Raw genomic sequence first — 20,945 nt, forward strand, 5'->3', positions numbered from 1 at the left:
GCACCGCGAGGGAGGGACGGGGCCGAGGAGTCCTCCCGGACAGGGGATGCAGAGCCGAGCCCGCGGAATGCGGGGATCGCTCCGTTCCTCGCCGCCGGGCATCCCAGCCGGGCAGCTCCGCGGGGCACGGTCCCGGGCACAGCGCACGGACGCTCTCCTGCCGCGGTAAAAGCCTCAGAGAACAGGAAGGCAGCCTGAGCAGAGCTGCCCCAGCGGGAGCAGCCCAGGCAGAGCCAGCTCCGGGGCTGCCCTCCCACCTTCCAAGGAAAAACAGAGTCCAGAGCATGCTGCAAGGGCCAGCACTTCTAAAAGCTCATTACAATATCCTAATGAAAAGAGACAGGGACATTTCCATTTCTCGATTTCCATTCCTCATGTACTGCAGATTTCTAAGTGGGGACAGTGAGATTTCCCCACAGATTTACAGGTGCACACGAGCAATTAGAAACACTCTTTCCTTGCACTTTACAGCCCCGTGTTGAAGTGTGTATTTTTATGGGGTAGTGTTTAAAAAAAGGAAATGCTTAACACAAGAGCAAACCAGAGATTAGTTTCCTGTGGCTGAAGGAAGCAATCACAATACACAGACTTTGATCTTGAACATCAAAACTGGGATCTGAAAAGGGCACATTTGAACCTTTGTACACTTGTTTCTCTGAAGCAAAGGCTCAGCTTTGCCTGCAACCACACCAATAAATCAGATGTGCTGACAAAGTCTTGCACCACCAGACACCCCACTGCTTTTTGAAGATATTCACCAGCCTTTCGCTTCAGCAGCAATCCACATTACAGGTTTCAACAACCCCATCTGGCTCTTCCTCACACTTCAGGGTTTAAGAGGCACAAAAGCAACAGAAATCCAAATCCAGCAAGTTCAAGCTTGGTCATGCCTAGCCTGGCTCAGTCCCCCTGTCTCTGTCCCAGAACAGCCACCCAAGGACAGGTCCCCATCCCCTCCCACAGCCGCTACAAGAGAGGGTCACACGATGGCTTTGCCTGGAGAGGATCCACTCGCACGTTTTTCTGACACTGTGTTAATGCCAACAGCTTGTTGAGGTGGGACTGAGGAGAGAGTAGCAGTTTCCCTTAAATGCCACAAGTGTTCTTACTCCACACCCACTGCTTCCCACTTTCACAAAGATATTTTTTAAAGGGTGGGTGAGAGGGAGAGACAAGGAAACCAACTGAAGCCATTTCAGCTGCACCTTCTTTTTGGATGCCCAGATCAAGAGCCTGCTAATACCTCATGTGGTGGCAAACAAAGGTTGGGGCTATTTTACCATCAAAAATGCTTAGTGCACAACATGCTTTCCAGGGACCTCTCCCTCTGCTGGTCCTGCTGTCACTCTGTTTTCCTGCCACCCCCTTCAGACACCACAAGATGACAGACCCTGACTGGGAGATGGTGCCAGGCAGGGCTGTGTCTGCACAGCACGTCAGGATCACAGAGCCACAGGATGGCTGGGGGTGGAAGGGACCTCTGGAGATCCTCTAGTCCAAAAAAAAAAAAGCAGGCAGTGGTGCCTGCAGGCTCTGTGCTCTGCTGGCTTCCTGTGCTCAAACGACACAGGATATGAACAGGACTACTGAAATAATGGCAGGACAATTTGCTGTAGGTAGGCACTTCAGTCACGTGAATTTCGCTAGGAGGCCTAGAGCCAGAATTTAGACAAGGCAGAGGCCATCCTAACAAGGACAGCTGGGCAGGAAAACAGGGCATAAAGGAGGACAAAAGGGATGTCAGCTTTGCCTCCACCACCCTATCCCCCCAGTCTGTACACCCTCTTTCCAGTAGCCCTGTTATGTCACTTGAACAGGAAGGAATATTTTCCATAGCCCTTATCAGAGAATTGTTCCCCTTTACCAAAGCAACAAAAAACATTACACAGACTGCAAAAGAGGATTTGCTCAGAAGAACACTCTCCTTCCCCAGTTCAACTGCAGAGGAGAGGTGGGAGCTCTTATTAACAAGACACACAATTATGTTAAAGTTGATGGTAGAGAATGAGCCAGCAGCTAAGAGTTTGTATCAGCAGGATTTAGGGACCTGCCTGAAACGGCCCAAAGAAAGCAGGACTTGGACAATGATCCAGATCTAATACTTGACAGAACATAAACCCTGAAACTCAAAACAAAAACTGAAGTGTGAACCTCTGTGTAGGAGAGGCTCTCACTGTGTTTTGGACAGAGTCTCTCTGGAAGCAATTAACAAATATTTCCCATTACACTAATGACTAGTGGAAATGTTAAAAAGCAACTCTTGAAAGCCAACAGGGCTGCAGGAACTGCACCCAAGAGCAACTGAGAAAGTTGAGAATCATTCGCATTCAAAACCACAGGATTCAACACCATGAGGACAGAGAATTGAATCAGAAGAAAACAAGGCAAGGAACAAAGACTGCAGATCGAGCTCTTCAGCTAGAAAACAATGTGCTAGAAATAAAGTAAGTCTGAAGCTGAGAGGCACCTCAGCTGGACATGAGCTTCCAGCAGGCAAAGCCCACAGCTCCCATGAGACCTCACACACAGCTCTGGACAGCTACAGACACTCCTGGAACTCACTTCACAAGTCTTTGTTCAACTCCAGAGAGGCTCTGGAAGAAGTTGCAGGAACTGTTGGACAGAAAGGAGGTTCAAATCTGTCTGTGCAAGAGCAGGTTGGCAGGGAGGGATGGACAGCGTGTGGAAAACCTGTGAAGAGAGGGATGATTTCCAGCAGGAGAGAGCTCTTAAATCTCACAGAATAAAAAGCCTCCCAAGGAGCCACTAGTTGTGAGCCAAATCTGAAGGAGTTTGAACAAAAAGATGGATTTTTGACTGAACACTGGTACGGATGCTTGTGAGAGCTGCCTCCAAAGGGAGTGGGTCTCCATCTGCTGAAGCCTCAGAGGGATGTGGAAGGCACCAGAACTCACCCAGCCCTTGCAGTTAGCACCAACATCTCCATGTTGTTTCCTTTATTATGTGTTCATTAACAGTTTGGTTTCGCAAATAAAGGTGATGCTTTTCATTTCCTCAACAACTGCTCTCCTTGCTAGGAGCATTTGTTGCACATATAAGCCATGACAAGGACATTCAGATATTCACACTCAAGAACAGGTTTTAAAGTCCACTGTTAACAGCTCTGGCCTGGCATTACAGTGCCTAACACATCCTCTTCCAGTGAGCAAGGTGCTCTGTCCTCTCCTTCACCCTGATTCCAACAAGCAGCCAGCAGCCCTGGATTCAGCAAAACAGGGCCCTGTCCTGAGGTGAGAGAGAACCCAAGGGGCCAAAGCAGATGAGAACAAGTGAGAACAAGACACTTTTGTTACTCTGCTGCTTTCATTTCTTCTGTGCCTGTGGTAAGAGCAGGGAAATGAGGTAGAGTGGTTATGAGGTAAGGGGATCTCTTCTGAGAAACAGAGCAGCAGGGTCATTCCATGGTGCCACAGGACAAAACAGAACAAGGTGCTGTGGCCAGTTGTGAAGAAGACCAAGAGAACGTGCAGGTGTTGAGTTCCTGTCCCCCCAGCTGAAGGGAGGACAGACATTCCCAAGGGTCTCATTCCCAAGCCCTTCTGCAGGGTCTGTGCCCTGCCCCAGCCTCACAGAAGCTCACAACTCACAGAAGCTTCAGTAGCTACTCCCAGCTGTTTTTCTGGAAAAAGAGAAACAGCAGACAGGGACTGTTGTTTGCTGCGAGCTCACAGAGGACACAGCAGCTGGACGGAGGCTCCAACCACATCTAACAGGGCAGAAAAACAGGCCCCAAGGTGGCAAACGTTTCTGTTCCATCTCTAGGTCCACAAGGGGCAGAGCTCAGCTCCTCTGCATCGCCTCCCAAAAGCTGCCCTGCTGCGTGGGAGCTCCTGGTGACTCAGTGGAAAGCAGCACAGCAAGGACCAGCTGCAGCCCCCAGCCCCTGCTCAGGATCACACAGCAGGAAGGCAGCAGGAGCCTCCTTGGGAGCTTCTTCCAAGTCCATCTGCTTGAATTAGAGAAGGGCTAAGTGAGCAAGGTGAGTGAGTTTCAGCACGAAGCGTTTCTGTGGGAGCTGTGGGAAGAGGCCCTCGTGGAGCTGTCACAAAGCGCAGCAGCAGCTGCCGTTGGACACTCAGGGTTTGCAGGAGATGAGACACCCCGCAGCACTCCGTGGGCAGGGCTCTCCACGTCCGTTCCAAATGAGGTGGAACATCTTTGTACCTCATGAAGCAAAACCTGCTAAGCTGTTCCACCCCGTGCTGTAACTTGGCAAAAGCAGAAGCCAGACACCACCTCAGATCTGAGTTTTCTGCTTACATCACCACACAGCTGGTAGGGTCTGCATCTTTAAGAAAGCCTGGTTTTCCACCGATATCGAATGTATATAACTCAAACACCTTACTTGGGCAAACACAGCAGTGCACTTACACCAGGTGTATTTGCACCCATCCACCCTCACATGGAAACCTTCACATTAAAGATTTTTTTGACCTTGGGCTCAGGACCTGCCCAAGGACTGAGGGACACCATCCTCGCTCCAGCACACACTTTGGCTTCTGGGTGTTTTACACCAACAGCAGTCCAACCTTTGCTTGCAACATCATGAGACTGTCACACAGGAATTTCAGATGTATGAACTGTCTTCATTAGAAATTATTATTCCTACATAAAGTCTATAACCAATTTAAGAGACTTGATTCCATACAACCGAATTTTGAAAGCTAGATTGCGTGACATTAATAAAACTGAAAGTAAAAAATGACTCAAGAGCCCACATGAAAGGAAAACATTAGGCAACAGTAACCTGATGGTAAGAGAATTTTTTTTAAAGAAGTGGTTACAGATAACTAAAAGCAGGGTGGCAGCAACAGGTGGCATCTGTGGTTCAATCTCCAATCTCTTACCAGAACACACTCTCAAGTCTGCAAAACTGTAACTGGCCCTGTAGGTTCCTTCAATAGCTTTATTCCCATGGCACACTGCCTTGTGTTCATTACAGGACAAGCTTTATCACTAGTATATTTCCACAGAATGCATCAATTCCCTTAGACCTAAGTCAGGCACAGTATAGAGGGAGCAGGGTATTAAGGGACCAGATTAGATTTACATTTGGTTTTACATCTGCAATTGTCAACTTGGAAATCTGAATGTGTGATTGGGATTTCAACATGCAGCCTCATTTATCAGCACAGGATGGAGCTGGGAGTCCTTTAGTTCATAGCCAGAGTGTCTGTTTGAAGAGTGCTTATTTTAAGAATTCAGTCATATCCAGCTTCAGGTGATTCTTACTGAAAAGCCCTGGGCAATAGAGGTACACACGCTTCTAACAAGTGACATAACAAGAGGAAGGAGTAAATAAAAGAAACCCATACTTCCCCCCCCCCCCCCCCCAAAAAACACCCAGCACTCTCCTCCCTCAGCAAACTCCCCATTCAATTACATTTTAAAACCATAGTTCTGTGATGAAGCAGAGTCCTGAGACACTTAAGTGAAAACTCAGTGCTGGGGAGGTCTCCTCTGACAAGCAGATGCTGGCCAGCCTGTGAATTTGGCATTTGGCTGCATAAGTCCTGCTGGGCTTGACAGAAATAAGTCACAGGGGGAGGGACCAATAAGGGGCAAACTTCAAGCTGAAAACTCTGGTTTGAGATAATGACTCTCTAACTTTCCTTTCAGGGCCTTTTGTACCCTTCACAAGCCTTAGCTCTGAGTAGCAAGTCATTTCATACAGTTCTCACAGAAAGCCACCACATGCAGGGATCCCCCAGGACGAGGTATGGACTGACTGCTGGAAACCTCTCCAGCAGTTTCACAGGGCCACAATTCCTGACCTTTCAGACAAAGCACCGCTCAGCCCTCAAAATCCACTCCCCTACACTTTTCTTTATTTAAATAGAAAAGCACATGTAGGCTGACAAGTTTATGAACTCCTTACTACAGCCCAAAGGATCCCATGTTCTAGTCCTGGGCTGATATTTTAAGACTAGTCCTTTGCGAAGAATGTAAGCCACAAGTTTGATTCTCAAAGGAAAAAAAAATGCCAGTAAATGAAAGACAAAGTGTTCAGATTTATTTGGAAATTCACAGTTTCTAATGGCACTACAGCTCTGTAGTTACATACTCTTGCTCCACAACATTGGATGCTGCACTCTGGTGGTAGAAGTTTTCTTCATCCAAGTTTAACATCCTTCTGAATTCATGTTCAACACGTCTGGTTCATGTGCTCTGACTGGCTAATTGTGCAGATCAACTCTGAAAGTACATCACTTTAAAGTATTCATAAACTAACAAGAAAGCAGCAAAAAAACAAAGGCTTTAAATAAGTCACATTACATACAATACCTAGGAAAGGCATCAGATCTGTTAAAAAGGGTACCACTAAAAGTGCTCAATAAATTAACTTATTTTGTACAACGTGAACCTGTAACACCTGTCAAAAGGAATAACCTTTTGTTCCACTCACTCAGAACCACACTCAACAGTTCAGCAACCACACATCCTATAGTATCCAAGTACACAGTCACAGTCAAAATAAAAAACACTTGAGTATGAAATACCAGCCATACCAACACTGCACATTTGTTAGCCAATACAAAAGCAAACGTTATGGAAACACCTGCTGTGAACCAGCCCGAAGGCTCAGGCTCCCAGGCTTGGCAACCTCAACACGCCCAGAGCAGGCTCTGAGAACGCACCCTCACATTCTTCAGCACAACAGCAGTGAGCATTCCTCATCCACCTCCTCCAGAGAGCTGCAGCAGGCCATTCAGGTGACAAATGCATTCCTCGGCCTCATTCACCAAGAGGAAATCCTCAAGAGCCACCGTCACCAATTTCGCACATCAGAGTAAGCTCCGATTGTGACTGAAGGTGCAAGTAAACACAGTTGCCATCCCTGGTGAGAGATTTTCCTCAACAGAGTTTGCAAAACAGGAATCTAGTCAGGCAAGTCCATCTCTTGGTATTTTTACAGTATCCAGTCCACATTACTGAGCCCAGCTGAAGGCAAACATGTCCCTTTACAGCACTGTAGTGTTGCATCTTCAAAAAAAGCTAGAGAAATTACAAAATAAATCAAATGACAAACAATTGTATCTCCCCTCTTCCAGTGGCATTATAAATAGACAAAAGGCACATAAATATGGGAAGGTGCAAGAAATAGGAACAAAGCTAAAGGAAGAGGATTAGGCTTTTATCCCTATTCCACCCAACAAACTGGGTTTCAAAAAATTTCTGCCCCAGGAACTGTGAAAAAAACCTTTATAAAATGAACCCTGCCCTCCCTCCCCCCCCCACGCTGTTCTCATAGGAAATTATCAGCCTTGTAAAGCTGCAGCTTATAGCCAAGATTGACACAATCCCATCTATTTAAAAAGGCAGAAACCAAATTTCTGAATACTTTCCAATGAGTTGAGCTCTTCGTCTCCCACTATCCTCCCACAGAATACCACAGACTGTTCTCAAACGAACAAACACTCTCCTGTTTGAGAAGTTCAGCTAGGTTTAGATGTGTCCAGAGACTGTCGTGACACCGAGTGTTCCCACTGTTATATCTTTGTTTCCTTTGATTATGTCATGCAGACTTGGCATCGACCCCGACTTAGTCTGTATTAGAGTTTTTATGAGCTTCCCTTGGTCCGAAACTTTCGACCGTCTTCGTTTTATAGCCCTCTTCTCAGTCTTTGTCTTTTGGGTCTGCCCGTTGCACAGACTCGTGCACGCTGAGATGCCACAGAAATAGGACTCGTCCGACTGCGACGACGTCTCGGAGCTCCCTTCGGAGGGAGGGCCTTTGTAGGAAGAGTGATAAACCTCCCCAATGTTAGAGAAGTCCCTCTGGTTTGTGAAGGGCTTCCTTCCTTTGATCTCCCCATTGGCTATTGGGTGCAGGGGCTCTGTTGTTGGCTTAATAGTCTCTGGTTTTTCACTTTTGTACTTGCAACGCTTTTTCTGAAACCACAAGTGAAAATAAAGAAGCGGTGAGGTTCTGGAAGGCAAGCAGAGCGTGCAAGCCAAGCCTAGGAACCAGCAGGGAGAGCAGCTGAGACGTGCACCACCTGCCAGCACAAACACCTCAGCCCCACCAGCTCCCTCCCCACAGGGTGAGACGGTACCTTCTTCTCTGGGGAAAACTTCAGGGGCTCCACAATGTACAGATCCTCTGGATCCACTGTAAGAGAGAGAACAGACACACAACAGTGCTGACACTGCCAGCTCTAGAGCGACACAGTCCCAGCTAAACAGCAGCACGACAAAATATTCCACTGAGCGGGCACGTTTCTCCCTTTGTAAGTGAAGGGGGGCACAACACAAACACTTGGAAGTAAAGTCAGCACACAGAGAAATTCAAATGCCCCTGTGCCGTCGTGACAGCTGTCAGTGACACACGCCTGAAAACCCCTGGCCTTCTCACAGTTACGGTCATGGGAGAAGTGCAAAGAACATTCTCTGGGGGAAAGGAGGAGTCAGTGCGTGCTGAAGTCTAGGAAAACAAACTGCTCCCAGTGTAAGAGTGTGTCATGTGCAGACTGCCCCTGACAGCACAGATGTGCACCCACCAACAAGGCAGATGTTCACACTGGTGTGAGACCAGTGGGGAGAATTTGGGAAAAGTACTGTTTTGAAAAAAAATTAGTCTAGGCCTTAGCTAGTGTTCATGGCATCACACTGCCAACTCCAGAGTTTTAATGGAGTTTTATTCACATAACAAACCTGTGAGGCAAGTTTGCTGCACCCAGAAGAGCTGTGTCAGCAGCATACTTGGTATTTACTATGGTCTGCAACACTTGCTTTTGCATGACACTCGTGGCCTAAGAAATCAAAACTGAGTTGTCCCAAATCTACCATGAATACTACAAAGATCAGATCATTCCTCATACCCAAGCCAAGATAAATGGTCTAAGCTTTCTTACTGAAGTTGTTAAATCTGAATTCTAATTACCTGCCAAGTTTCAAACATAGGCTATCAGGACTTCATAAAAGTAGGACACGCAGACTTCCCACGTCTGGCATTTCCAAGAGGAAAAAAAGCTACTTTCTGCAATCTTCACAGCTTTGCAGTTCTGAGTGCCTGCACTGATTGCTCCTAACCCTAAAAAACCATCTGCAGAGCAGAACAGATCTACAGCAAAAACTGCATGTAAGGTTTCAGCATAATTCAGGACAGTTCTGTGAATATCTGGTAACTTGCTCACAGAACACCTTATCTCACAGAACACCTTATCTTACAGAACACATACATGAACACACACATTGTGCAGCTCTAAGAGCAACACCACAGACCAGATGTATGATATGAATAATACCTTCTTTACCAGCTAGCTGAAAAGACTGGGATCTGACCAGTGGAAGGGAAGTTCTTCTTTTCAAATTCATATCATCATAGGAAGAGAAACACCTAGGAAATTCCAGAAAAGCTTTTTTAACACATTTTTCTCAGGACTTTGTCACGTACATTTCTCATTAAAAATCATTCTTGGCAGAAAGACAGAACTGTCTGCTGAGATGCCCAACAAAGCCTGGCTAACAGACACAGTACTGCGTTTGCTACAAGTTATCAAGGCATATTTTTCAAGTGCAGTAACCCCAAAATGCTCCTAGGAGACTGTTATGATCAAGAGCCCCTTGCTACCAATTCTGAGTGTGCAGAAAGAAGACTCAGAATTAAAGCAGATGTGCCAGTACCAGCAGACTTAGAAAATATTAATAAAAACTGCAAGAACAATTGAGTTTCAAATATAAATACATTACCTTTTGGGGCTAGGGTAGTGATTGCTTTTGGGAATTTTTGAGAGGTAATCTTCACAGAACTGAGAAGGGCTCCTGCACCGCTGCACAAAAAGCACCAAGCCCAGGATGAGGCAGAGAACCAGAGAAATCACCAGGTAAGTCTGGCGATCAGAAACCTGCAGGGATTTGAGACAACTGTTGAAGACACAACAATTCCGTGACATTGCCATTCTTATGTTTTAAGCTCTGAAAGACAAGTGCTATGTTCTCAACTCACTTTTCTTTAGTTTCACTAAACACCTGTTCATATTTCAGTAATTTTTCAGAGGTTTGAGGCAGTCTATTGGCTGTGCAGCATTCAGGAGTGAAGGCTGAATCCCACTAGCTGCTAACAGGACAAGATTCCCCTGCCTCCAATATCAGCACAAGTACGGAAGCTGCCACCTCCTGCAAAAAGAGCATCCCAACCTCCCTGAAAGCAACACACTTCCCCTAAGAAAGCAGGCTCAGAAAGTAACTTCTCTGATTCACAGCTGACATGGATGCAACACTATGGCAAATCTAAACTGTACTTTTTATCAGCTGACACTGCACTACTTCGCAAAATACCATTATAATCACTTAATTCAATGTGGTTTCACTGACCACAGCACTCAAACAGGAGCTCAGCCAGCCAGGCATCAAAGGAGGAGTCTCACCAAGCGTTAGCTCAAGGGAGGTCTTTGGCAATATGCACAAAATATAAAAGATCATGTTTATGGTACTGCTTGAAATGTCAGGCAGTCAGAACATAAACACTGGAGAGAAAACGTTCCTAATATTGCTGCCAAGATCTCCCTAATCTCTAAAGATGACAACAGCCAGTAGGGAAAGGAGAAGGGTGCCTTGGCTCAGACTACAATCATGGAGGCTAGAGAGGCTGCAGTAACCATGACCAATTTTGCTGTGCACAAGACAGCTCATGTTACTCAAATTTGCAGCTAGAAGTTTCAGATAGAGTAGGCTGAAAGCAATACTGCAGACAATTTAGAACTCAATTGGAAGACTGGTCTCTTCAAATAGAGATGTGATAGACAGATTCATGCATCTATTTCCTCTGGATTGTGATTACCTCACGTTTCAATTCCGCCACGGTCGCTGACAGATTGGAAGCCAGCTGGGTCATGTTGGTGAGCTGTGCTTGTAACAGCTGGATTGCCTCTGTCTGACGCTGATCCTGTGGTGAACAGAGTCATGGGCATGCTGTCAGTGGCCAGCTTCCCACTGTCACATGCACTCATGGCTACAGAACCAGTGTTCTGTCTGACACAGCAAGGCACTCAGCAGCCACACGGCCTACCCAGCATTGTTTCCAACACAGTGCTCAGGTAACATCTTTGTTTGTCAACTAACACCTCCTACACATTATGCCAAGTGCATTTCATTAGAGAGACTTCTGCTGTCCTCACCACGGGCAGAGTGAGCAGGCAGCTCCACACAGTCAGTGTCAGGAGGCACAGAACACACACACAGCTGCCCAGGCACAGCTCCAGCCCAAGGCTGATGCACAGGCAGCAGTTAAGGACAGGAGCCCAGACCAGCCAGGAATGGCTCCTTCCCAGCTAACAGCTGCTGCATGGAAGAGCCCTAACAGGACTCAATCCTATGAGGAATTAAGGAAGGTGAGCAGAACACCAGGGAGACTAACCTCAAACTGACCAGCAGTGATACTCTTCCAAAAAAAAACCTCAAACCCAACCCAGAAAAGGCAACACATGAAAGCTGCCATTTTTTTTCGCTGCTCATGGATGAAGAAACTCCAGGCCTGAGACTGCACTTCAGAAACTTCCAGACAGTTTGGGATCAAGTCTGCTATGCCACGTGCACAGCTGCTTTAGTGAATGTTTAGCACAGCAGTTACTGCTCTATTTCACAGCTGCTCAGGAAAGTCAAGATGGCAGAGCAGGGCAAATCCACATTTTAAAGAATGAAGTTAAGGTTTTGTTACATGCACATCAGTTTTAAACGCAGATTTGGCCTAAGCCATTACTGTACCCCTCTGCCTTGCCATAGGCTCAGTCTCTTCAGCAGCAGGGAAATCGTCTATCAATACTTTAAATCAGATATGAAAAACGAACCAAGTTTAAAAACTTGTTTTGAGTGCAGTTACAACCAAGAAACAAGGGTTGGAACTGACCTGGGTAACTTTTTCATTGACAAAGACATTAAAGAGTTTTAGCCATTACCAACGACATTAAAAAGTTTTAGCCATTATCATAAAAGTTTTAGCTGACAACTGATCTTTTCTTCAAGTACAAAATCAGAAAACAGAGCTGAAAATGGCTTTATTCTGAAACAACTGAGAACATGTCTAAACATCTTATAATGGACAAAAACAGGGAAGCATGGAATGGATGCTTTCAAAAGGCAGATCTACAGCTCAGCTGGTAGAGGATTTCTGCACCTCTGTGGCAGAGATTTCATTGAAGTCAACTGCAACAACAGACGCAGGGGTTTATCAAGGCTTCATTAAGAGCAAGCCCTTCTAACTAGGAAAACACTGCAATACTCCAAACAAATCATACCTGCTCTTCTGCTATTCTTGAGGTGTTCTGAAGTTTTATTATTGTTTTATTGAAAGCCTTCTGCATTTCTTCCATTTGTTTTCGGTACCTAAAACAAAGAGTGTTTAAGGCTGAAATATTCGTGCACAAAACTCCTCAGCTTAGACTTGTCTTCAGAAAACAAGACTATGACAGCAAAAACCTTCTCTTTGCCCAAAGAGCTTTATTTAAACATCAAGTGGTACCTTTTAAGTTTCACAAATAAAACAGATGTGCCTTTTGTTTTGTTTTTTTCCCCCAAGGTTATGGTCAAATCTACTTCAATACCTTCAAGCTCAGTGCCAATTTACTGAATTCACTCTGCAGAATAAATCTAAGTGTGAGCCCTTTCCTTGGAACCAATTCTGAAATGGGTGCATCTCCCCACTCTCCTGTAGCTAAGGAACACCACATATAAACAGTAATAGAGACATCCTTCACAGGAAACTTTTGGTTGCCTCTCCACAGTCACTTATTTAACCAGAGTTACTACAGATAACAGAGTAGTTTAAGTGGAAACAATTTAATAAAAAAGGCTTTGTAGGTCTGTGACATTTAGTTCGACAGCAACAGAAGGATGTGCCCTTTTGAAGAAAGAATTATGGACAGGATTAGTGCCTACATCCTGACAACACTTTATCCTTTGAAAAAACCCACAGCAATACTCAAAATAAAACAAACAGTATTTTATGTGAAATACAAAGAGGGAATAAGGCCTGATTCACACAGGGTAACTCCAACAGCCACCTAGGCTTGGGTCCTTTCCTCAGCTTTCCATAAAGCTTTAAGCTGTGATTTACCCCCTGCCCAACTTCCCCTGTACTTCACAGCCTGGACTCTTACCAGCGCTGCTCAGCCTCACCTCTGACTGAGCTCTTCCAGGTAGCGGCTGCTGAGGGACATGTTGACCTCCAGGGCCTTGATGCGGTTGTTGAGGCGCATGAAGACAGATTCCTTCTGGTTGGATCCATGGACGAGGTTCCCGTTGGCATAGCCCAGCTCCGTGGAGTTCTGCAGCTCAGCATAGAAATCTGTGGCTGTTCTCTGCGGCCCCCCCGAGACCGGGAGCGCCAGCAGAGCTTCTTCTGCCGCCTGCTCGTCCTCCTTGCTCTCAGCAGGCACGGGAGGCTCGACAGGAGGCATGGCAGGTTTCTGCACTTCTGGAGTGCTCTCCTTCCCTTCTACAGCATCACTGGCTACCATGTCCACTGTGCTTTCAGGCTGCAGACCAGTCTCTGTAGGCTTTGGAATCACTGGAGTAGCAAAAGTCTCTCTTGTGCTCATCTCCTTTACCTCGGTGGCCACACTGGGCTCAGGGCTTTCTTCTACAACTGAGCTCTCAGCCTTTTCCATTTCAGTGCTGAGCTCTGGGACATCCACCTGGGGAGTTGCCCTTGGTGCCACCTGGCCCGAGTCTTCTTTTGGAGGCTCCAGCACCATGTCTGTTGTGGGGGATGGCTTCGTTTCAGAAGTAACTTCTAGGAGGAGGGACTGAGAGACAGTTTGAGGATGGCTAGGCTCCAGCTCAATGGACTCTGTGGTCTCATTACTGACCTCCTCATGGACTGCACTGAAGTCAACTGCAACAGCAGACCCAGGGGGTTTCTCAGCTTTGCTGTCCAGCTGCTCAGGCAAAGGCTCCTCTGCTGCTGTCTGGGCAGACTCAGTTGGAGATGGCTGTGGCTGCTGCACGTCCACAGGGTGAGGTGGCCTCTCTTCACCTCCAGTTTTACTGTGCTGCCGATGCATGGCTGCTGCAACTGAGCACCACTTCAGCAGGTACTCTGAGAAGGTGGAAATGCAGCACACAGCTGCCATGTCACAGCAGTACTTCTCTGTCTCCAGCTCAAACCATGCTGCTGCTTCCTCTTCCTGCTCATCACTGGACAGCAAAGTTACTGTGGACTGGCTCGTATCTTCTTCATACTCCTGCACTAGCTGCACAATTGGGCTTTCTTTAGTCAAATCCACCATTAACTGCTCCTTCTCTATCTGTGGAATATCTGTAGTAACAAGTCTACAACAGAGTTAAAGACAAGGCGTTAATCCAACAGTTTTATATCCCTGCTCCAGAAGACTGAAAATAGTCTTTCAGAAAATTAGCAAAGCTTAGTCCAATGACCAAAGGCCAATTTTGAGACAGAAATTTTGCAAGGTAATTATTTTATCTGGTGATTTTCAGTCCCAATAGGCAAGCAAATTATTTCAAACCCTGCCTCTCAAACAGCAAGCCTTCTCAATTAGATATTGCCCCTTCTCTCACCCCTGAAAACAGACACCAGTTCAAATCCTCGTTTTACACAGCAAGCATCTTACTCTGCTGATGCAATCCTCAAATGCAAGAATCACAACATTCCCACTGACCTTCCTCAGTCTCACAGCAAGAGTGATAGAAAACCGTAAAGCCACTCAATACAGCACAAGTCATGTATTAACATTTAAGAGCCAGGGTCTTGGCCTTAAGCAGCCTAATTATCAGCAACTGTAATTACTGAAAAACAACAGAATCTATACAGAACTTCTCAAGCTCACTCTGTACATTTGCATACATGTTTTCATTAGGGGAAGTCTACCAAAGTATAAGCTTCCAAACCAGAAGTTTGTCACCACAATTTAACTGAAGTTTCAGCAATACAATTGACATTCCTAGTTAGTCTCCCTTGCAGGAGACCACAAAACCTGGACCAATATTAAACCAGTTTCTGTGTCAAAACAAAACACACCGTAATGGAAATAGGCTATAATAGACAATAACAAAACCACTAAATGTCTCTGGTTAGTGCCACTACCATACTACAGATTTTACCAAATACTTTGTTTTTTCCCTTGTTTAAGTCTGCATGCCATACCTGAGCATCCTGCTACCAAGGATGCAGACTGGCCCATGTTTGTCTCTGCTTGGAGCACATTACAAACACCCCAAGAGCAATCACTTACTCTGGTGAAGGAACAGGTGTTGGTTCAGGCAGTCTTGGTGCAGCTGTTGAAGTTGCAGGGGTGGCAGTGACATTTTCAGACACGCTTTTATTCCCAGCTGCAGGAAGGAGGAAAATGTGAACACAGAAATTCAAGAGCCATCTTTGTTTTCAACAAATTCTGAGGTCTGGATTTATTATTGGTGGAGTTTTTTTTATTATTAACTCTGTTATCAAATTAATTGCAGATGTCATCCAAAGTTATCTGAATGAAATGCTACTGACAGTTTCTGAGTATGATGTTGCGGACAGTCTCAAAATACTTTGAGAAAGAAGCAGCAAGTAAGGACTTTACAACTTCAGCTGAGTAACACAGAGTAAAGCTCTCCAAATAAAGCTGAATAAGCACATGTGTCGTCTTTGTATGGGTTTTCTTCTCAGCAAATTCATCATCTTTGTTCCACTTCTCAATCACTAAGTTCTATGACACTAATCAGGTGTGCCACAAAAGGTGAAAGAAGTAATTTAAACCATCATAGACTATCCAACTCCTCACAAAAAAAAAAAAAACAACCAACAAAAAAACCCACAACCCCCCCCCCCCCCCCAAAAACCAAAAACCAACAAACTTAACAAAGAAATGCAAACTCTCCAGAATGCTTTTCATCTAAAAAACTACAGTACCTTCAGTTTCAGATGAATCTTCAGTTTTGGCTCCGAGCATATTGGCAGCAATGTTCACCATACTCAGGATAGCATCTAAAAGAGACAACAACTACTCAACAAGGGCACTCTCAGAGGGCCCAGAGATCAGCAGCACCAAGAAATTTGCTATTTTGCAATACTTGCCCGAAATGAATCACAGTGTAAGGACATAATACCTGGTCATTCTATTACACTGGAGGCAGCTGCTTCTTTCAAAGGTAAATGTATAAGCTAGAAACCTGTATTTGAAAACCTGTACCATAACACCCACAGATCTGGCTTACACATAGATTTATTTTAAGGACCTGTTAAGTAGGACAGTTCCTCTCCCCTCTGAATTCACAGAAGTAAATTCCAAGAGGTCCTGCTCTACATCAGCACAGGAATTGAATACATCTACTCTTTGGTCTTGATATTGACAACAAATATAATTGCCAGGCTTATTTAGAAGATGAGGAACAGGTAAAGAGCACTATATTGTAAACACACAGAAGCTGGCTTGATTTTGCCCATTTCTCCCCCACCACCAACATACTGCAGTGTATGTCACATGGCCAAAGTCATCATGTTAAAGAGGCATTTTTTAGTAGCAATGACAAATTCCTTGAGCTCCAGGAAGTTGTGTTCAGAACTTTGGTTCTGCCTTTCCTCCAGAATATGTCAGAAGCTGCATTCCTGATTTATGTTAATCTATCTGGGTTTGTATAATGGGAAAAGTCACAATAGTCAAAAGATGCTAAACTTGAGCTATGGATGGTTTCTTACGAAAAATGAGAAAATGAGGGAGAATACAGAGTTGGTATAGAAACTTTACAACTGGGAGAATGGCAGGAGAGAGAACAGTGAGCCACCCTCAAAGGTTCAGACTCGTGGAAGACTGCAAAATGCTTCTTATGAGATTAAATGTCTGAGAACCCTCCATCTCCTCCTCAGAGGACCCTCTTTCTCAGTCTACATTTAAGAGGCAAAATGGAAACCTGTCACATTTGTCTATGTGCATATTAAAAAACCCCACCAAAAAACAAACCCCACAAACTCTACTCCGTCCAAAAGAGGAGCACTGACCACTCTCACAGAGAGGAAAGCTCTCAGTAACAAAACCCACCAGACAGAACTAAATACTGGTCACTGCAATGTTTCAGAGAGACAGCTGAGCACCATCAGCAACAGGTGTTTCAAATCTTTTAATCTTAGCTTTAGTAGTCTAAAAAATTAAATGGAAAGTCACTGCATTTTTCAGACAGTGAATATAAAGTTGTAATACTGCCCTTGCAGACAGATCATGTAAATATGCATCACCAAGATAGCTTGAAGATAAAAAGTTCAGAAGTCACAAGGAAGAGATAAGCAGTGTCAGGGAAGCATTTACTGCTTTATCTCACCTGTGAGAGGCACACATGTAGAAATAAACTGCCTTTTCAAGTATGTATTTCCCTTTTGAAAACTGTTCTAAGCTGTGAATATTCCTGTCATGACTTTATTCTCAGGAGACAACAATGGAAAAAGTATGAAAGATATCTGTAGCTTTGATCCCCTACACGATGAAAGCAAAGCCTGACTCCAAACAGCATTAACTGAGTGCAGATCTACACTAGAATAAGAAATCTTCATTAGCTGGGACAGAAGAATGGTACAAGTGCAAGAGCTCCTTAGGAAATGGTGTGTGGAGGTGATACCATCCTGAATAATTCAGCACTGAATATTCAAGGATTCTCAGCCAAACAAACCCTACACATGGAGGTTTTCCAATGGGAAAAGTGAGAAGAGACAGTCAAGAACCTTTAGTTCTCTCAAAAACACACAGCCCTTATGAAGAACATAAATGACAGTATTTACATAAAACCTTCTCAGAAATCGTATTCTGCATCCTTCTCTCCCCCTAAAGTTGTACAAAGGAAATCTTTATATTGCCTCCTGTAGGTTAAGCATTTTAATTAAACACTGATTTCCAACATCCAAATAATTATGGTTCTAGAACACTTTAGTACTGGCCATTTACAGCCCTATGCAAATTTTACATGATCTTCAGTATTCACAATCCTTAAGTACAGAAAACAAGTTTCCACAAAATAGATATCCTTACAAATTGGAAATTCATTTTCAGCACACTAAGAACAATCCCCCAACTCCAAATTTTTAATTATTCTACTAAAGAAGAATCACAAATAGCTTCAGCGGAATATAAAAGTTGGTAGATGTTGCCCAACAAAATGTCATTCCACTTTCAATTAGCACATTTTGTTTTAAGCACAGAAATAACTTTTTCTAATAAATCATACTTACTTGTAGCAGAACCAAGAAGATTTTTTGAAGATTTTTCTTCCCCTGTGTTATAATCCAATAGATAATCTATGTATAAAGAAGAACAAGTCATGACTATTAGAATTTCATCTGTCATGGGCAAAGAATATAAACCTCAAGATTTAACACGTTATTCAATGATGTCAACTTGACAGGTTGGAAATAAAACTACAGAAAGCTTGAGGTGAAATGGACACTAAGGCTAGAACTGTTTTGTGTGAGCTGCTGTATTTTAGTAATCCTTTCCTACTGTCAGCACATGAAGAAATTGCCTGTTCTGTCAAGTGAAACAGAGACTTATTACTATCATTTTAAAGCAACCCTCTACATAGCTACATTTAAACACATTGTCTAAAAGTTCATAGGATTGTTGGAAAAGCCCAGAAATGCTGAAACACTGTCAACAAGTAAATTTAACAGTCAGATCTTTCATCATATGCAGGAAGTGATGAGCCACCAACACCAGCACAAGAGCTGTTGGAATGGCTAAAAATGCACAAAATATTTGCTTACCATAATCTTCATCAAACAGTTCCTGTCGTTCAGACTGATACTGAGAATCAGCTATTTCTTCATATTCTTCAACCATGCTAGTACCAAATACTCTATGATCAAAGTTTTAAAATAAAAACCTAGTATTAGGAATCTTGTGACATAATTGATAAGCAGTATTACCTTTATGTAACAAGTAAATGAGATGCAGTAGTTGCAGTCAGTTAAGCAAGATCAAACAGCAGGGATGATTATTTTCTCCAAGTTGTATCTACGAGGAACCTCAACAAGATCCTGCTTCTCATTCTAATTTCAAAGAGTCTTTTCTTCCTTTTAAACTCACAGCTAGACTTCCTTGTCTTCGGCTTTCCTTGAGCTACCTCCTCTTCAGTTTCACCTTTGACTCGCTTTAGTAATATCTATTCAGAACTACCCCCCTCTGCATGCCACATTCTCTTTGACCTCTTCTGCCAAAATTAAATCAAATCAATCCAGTGTAAAGCAGTCTCATGAACTAAAAATATGGTTTGACTTCCAATACCAGAGACCTCCCAGGTTCAAAACCTGGTTTTAGGAGCAGTACAGAGGCTGATGGTTCTCCGAATTAAAAATTCACAGGTGTTTCTACTGAGCTATTGCAAGCATTACTGACTGCGTGCACCCGTGGTGCCAAACAACCCAGCAGCTTCCAAAAAGCACTCACCACACCTGCTCTTTTTAGTTCACCACTTGTTCCCTGTTTTGCTTGGTCAGCCTTGAAATGCTCATGTCCTGCTCTAAAGCTGCTCAAGGCTCCTGTTTCCTCGTCCCCTCCCCCCTGCAAATATAAACTATTCCTGACATACTGGAGAAGCAAATAAAAAGATTCAAAGCTTCTTTAAACAGACGTGAAAGACACTACAGAGCAGGCAAGTCAGGCAACTACTTCAATTCACAATACTTACAAGTAACTACAACTGAAAATTGGAATTGTTGCCCAACTATTCTAAAAGGAGACTAATCCTCACTGCAAGGACGGAGAAAGACTAAGCAAAACACAAAGTATTACCTTATAAGGCTTAAAGGACAAAAATGTTCTGATCCAAAGTGTGATATCAACTCCACCTGAAGAATAAAAGGTACTTAAAGTAAAACTCCAAAGACCCACAGAGCACAAAGTTCACTTAACATAAACATTCAATCTTGAAATTGCAAGTTTTGTTCACTCCAGGGAGTTGCAGATTGCCCACAGCAGAAAAGCCCAGATTTATTCTTGCCATGCATTAAAGAGCTGAGCCGCAGCAGAGAACACCCCCAGCCCCATGCATCCATCACTCCACAAGAAGAGTTGCTAACCTTTATGTACTTGATGAACATCTGAAGCGAGAGAGAGGAAAGGAGAAAAAACAAACAAACAACAACAACAAAAAAAAAAGTAGATGTCAGTACAAAGGCTGAACACATGCCACAGGCAACTACAGAGTCTTGCTGGGTTTAATTCAGTACTATAAATGCCTAAGAGGACAAGCTGGGAAGGATTAAGTTGTAACACAACTTCATCTGCCTTGGGTAGCAAGATTTCATTTAGCCCTTGTACCTCGCAGATTGAAGGTAACATGCAACAAGTGTTTTATTAAAGCAATTGAAGTTATTCAATTTTTCAGGGCAGCATGACTGCAGACAGAATATTGAAGTGTGTTAAATGAACTAAGTGTTTTTTTTCCCTTAAAGAACACAGACTACAGAAAGTGACTCAAAAGGAAAAATAAACCCACGTAGCATGCACTCTATATGCAATGCTGTTGCTTCAACTCACTATAAAATACATCCATTTACAGAAGCACAACTGCAAGAAATAGAGCAGCTGATGACAGACTTGGGAGCTTCAGACATCTGTGTATTTCTACACTTTCTGTGCAACCTTGACTACACACTGGTATTTATTTAATCTGATTTAGTTTGCAAGTATTTATTAAACCACTATGTAGACACTATCACTGCAGGACTGGAATAATCTGCACGTGAGACCAAGACAAATAATGCCACAAAAATCCCACTGTTTTTGATACAAATTCAGTAAGCCACTTCAAAAAATTTAACTTTTGAAAATATTTTGGACTCATTCTGTATACCAGACATACTTAGACCTTGCTTACTTTTTGCACTATGAAGTGAAAACATTATGAGAACAAACCTTTAGAAATTTTACTATGCTGTATTATTCAAAGCAGAGCACTGTATCCACCAAGGGATTAAGTGCTGCAGCATCTACAGGAAT

The 20,945-nt window shown here is 43.9% G+C and overlaps 2 protein-coding genes across 4 annotated transcripts in view; both read right to left on the minus strand.

The window, feature by feature from the left end:
- DNM3 (dynamin 3) overlaps nucleotides 1–20,945 on the minus strand; it is a 234,123-nt gene that overhangs the window by 2,030 nt on the left and 211,148 nt on the right. The window lies entirely within an intron of this gene.
- SUCO (SUN domain containing ossification factor) overlaps nucleotides 6,013–20,945 on the minus strand; it is a 38,339-nt gene continuing 23,406 nt past the window's right edge. Inside the window, exons 12-24 of one of the 3 annotated variants that reach the window (XM_053984859.1) lie at nucleotides 20,024–20,044; nucleotides 19,737–19,792; nucleotides 18,710–18,801; nucleotides 18,179–18,244; nucleotides 15,875–15,949; nucleotides 15,213–15,309; nucleotides 13,138–14,292; nucleotides 12,258–12,345; nucleotides 10,805–10,909; nucleotides 9,715–9,869; nucleotides 9,279–9,361; nucleotides 8,079–8,134; nucleotides 6,013–7,914 (exon numbers count right to left, since the gene is read on the minus strand). In XM_053984859.1, the coding sequence (XP_053840834.1) occupies nucleotides 7,468–7,914; nucleotides 8,079–8,134; nucleotides 9,279–9,361; nucleotides 9,715–9,869; nucleotides 10,805–10,909; nucleotides 12,258–12,345; nucleotides 13,138–14,292; nucleotides 15,213–15,309; nucleotides 15,875–15,949; nucleotides 18,179–18,244; nucleotides 18,710–18,801; nucleotides 19,737–19,792; nucleotides 20,024–20,044 (2,496 nt within the window). In that variant the 3' untranslated portion in view covers nucleotides 6,013–7,467. Of the gene's footprint in view, nucleotides 7,915–8,078; nucleotides 8,135–9,269; nucleotides 9,362–9,714; nucleotides 9,870–10,804; nucleotides 10,910–12,257; nucleotides 12,346–13,137; nucleotides 14,293–15,212; nucleotides 15,310–15,874; nucleotides 15,950–18,178; nucleotides 18,245–18,709; nucleotides 18,802–19,736; nucleotides 19,793–20,023; nucleotides 20,045–20,945 lie in introns of all 3 variants that reach the window. The other 2 variants (XM_053984858.1, XM_053984860.1) reach the window with 2 other exon arrangements.

Source organism: Vidua macroura, chromosome 9 (assembly GCF_024509145.1).
Source record: "Vidua macroura isolate BioBank_ID:100142 chromosome 9, ASM2450914v1, whole genome shotgun sequence".
NCBI lineage: Eukaryota > Metazoa > Chordata > Aves > Passeriformes > Viduidae > Vidua > Vidua macroura.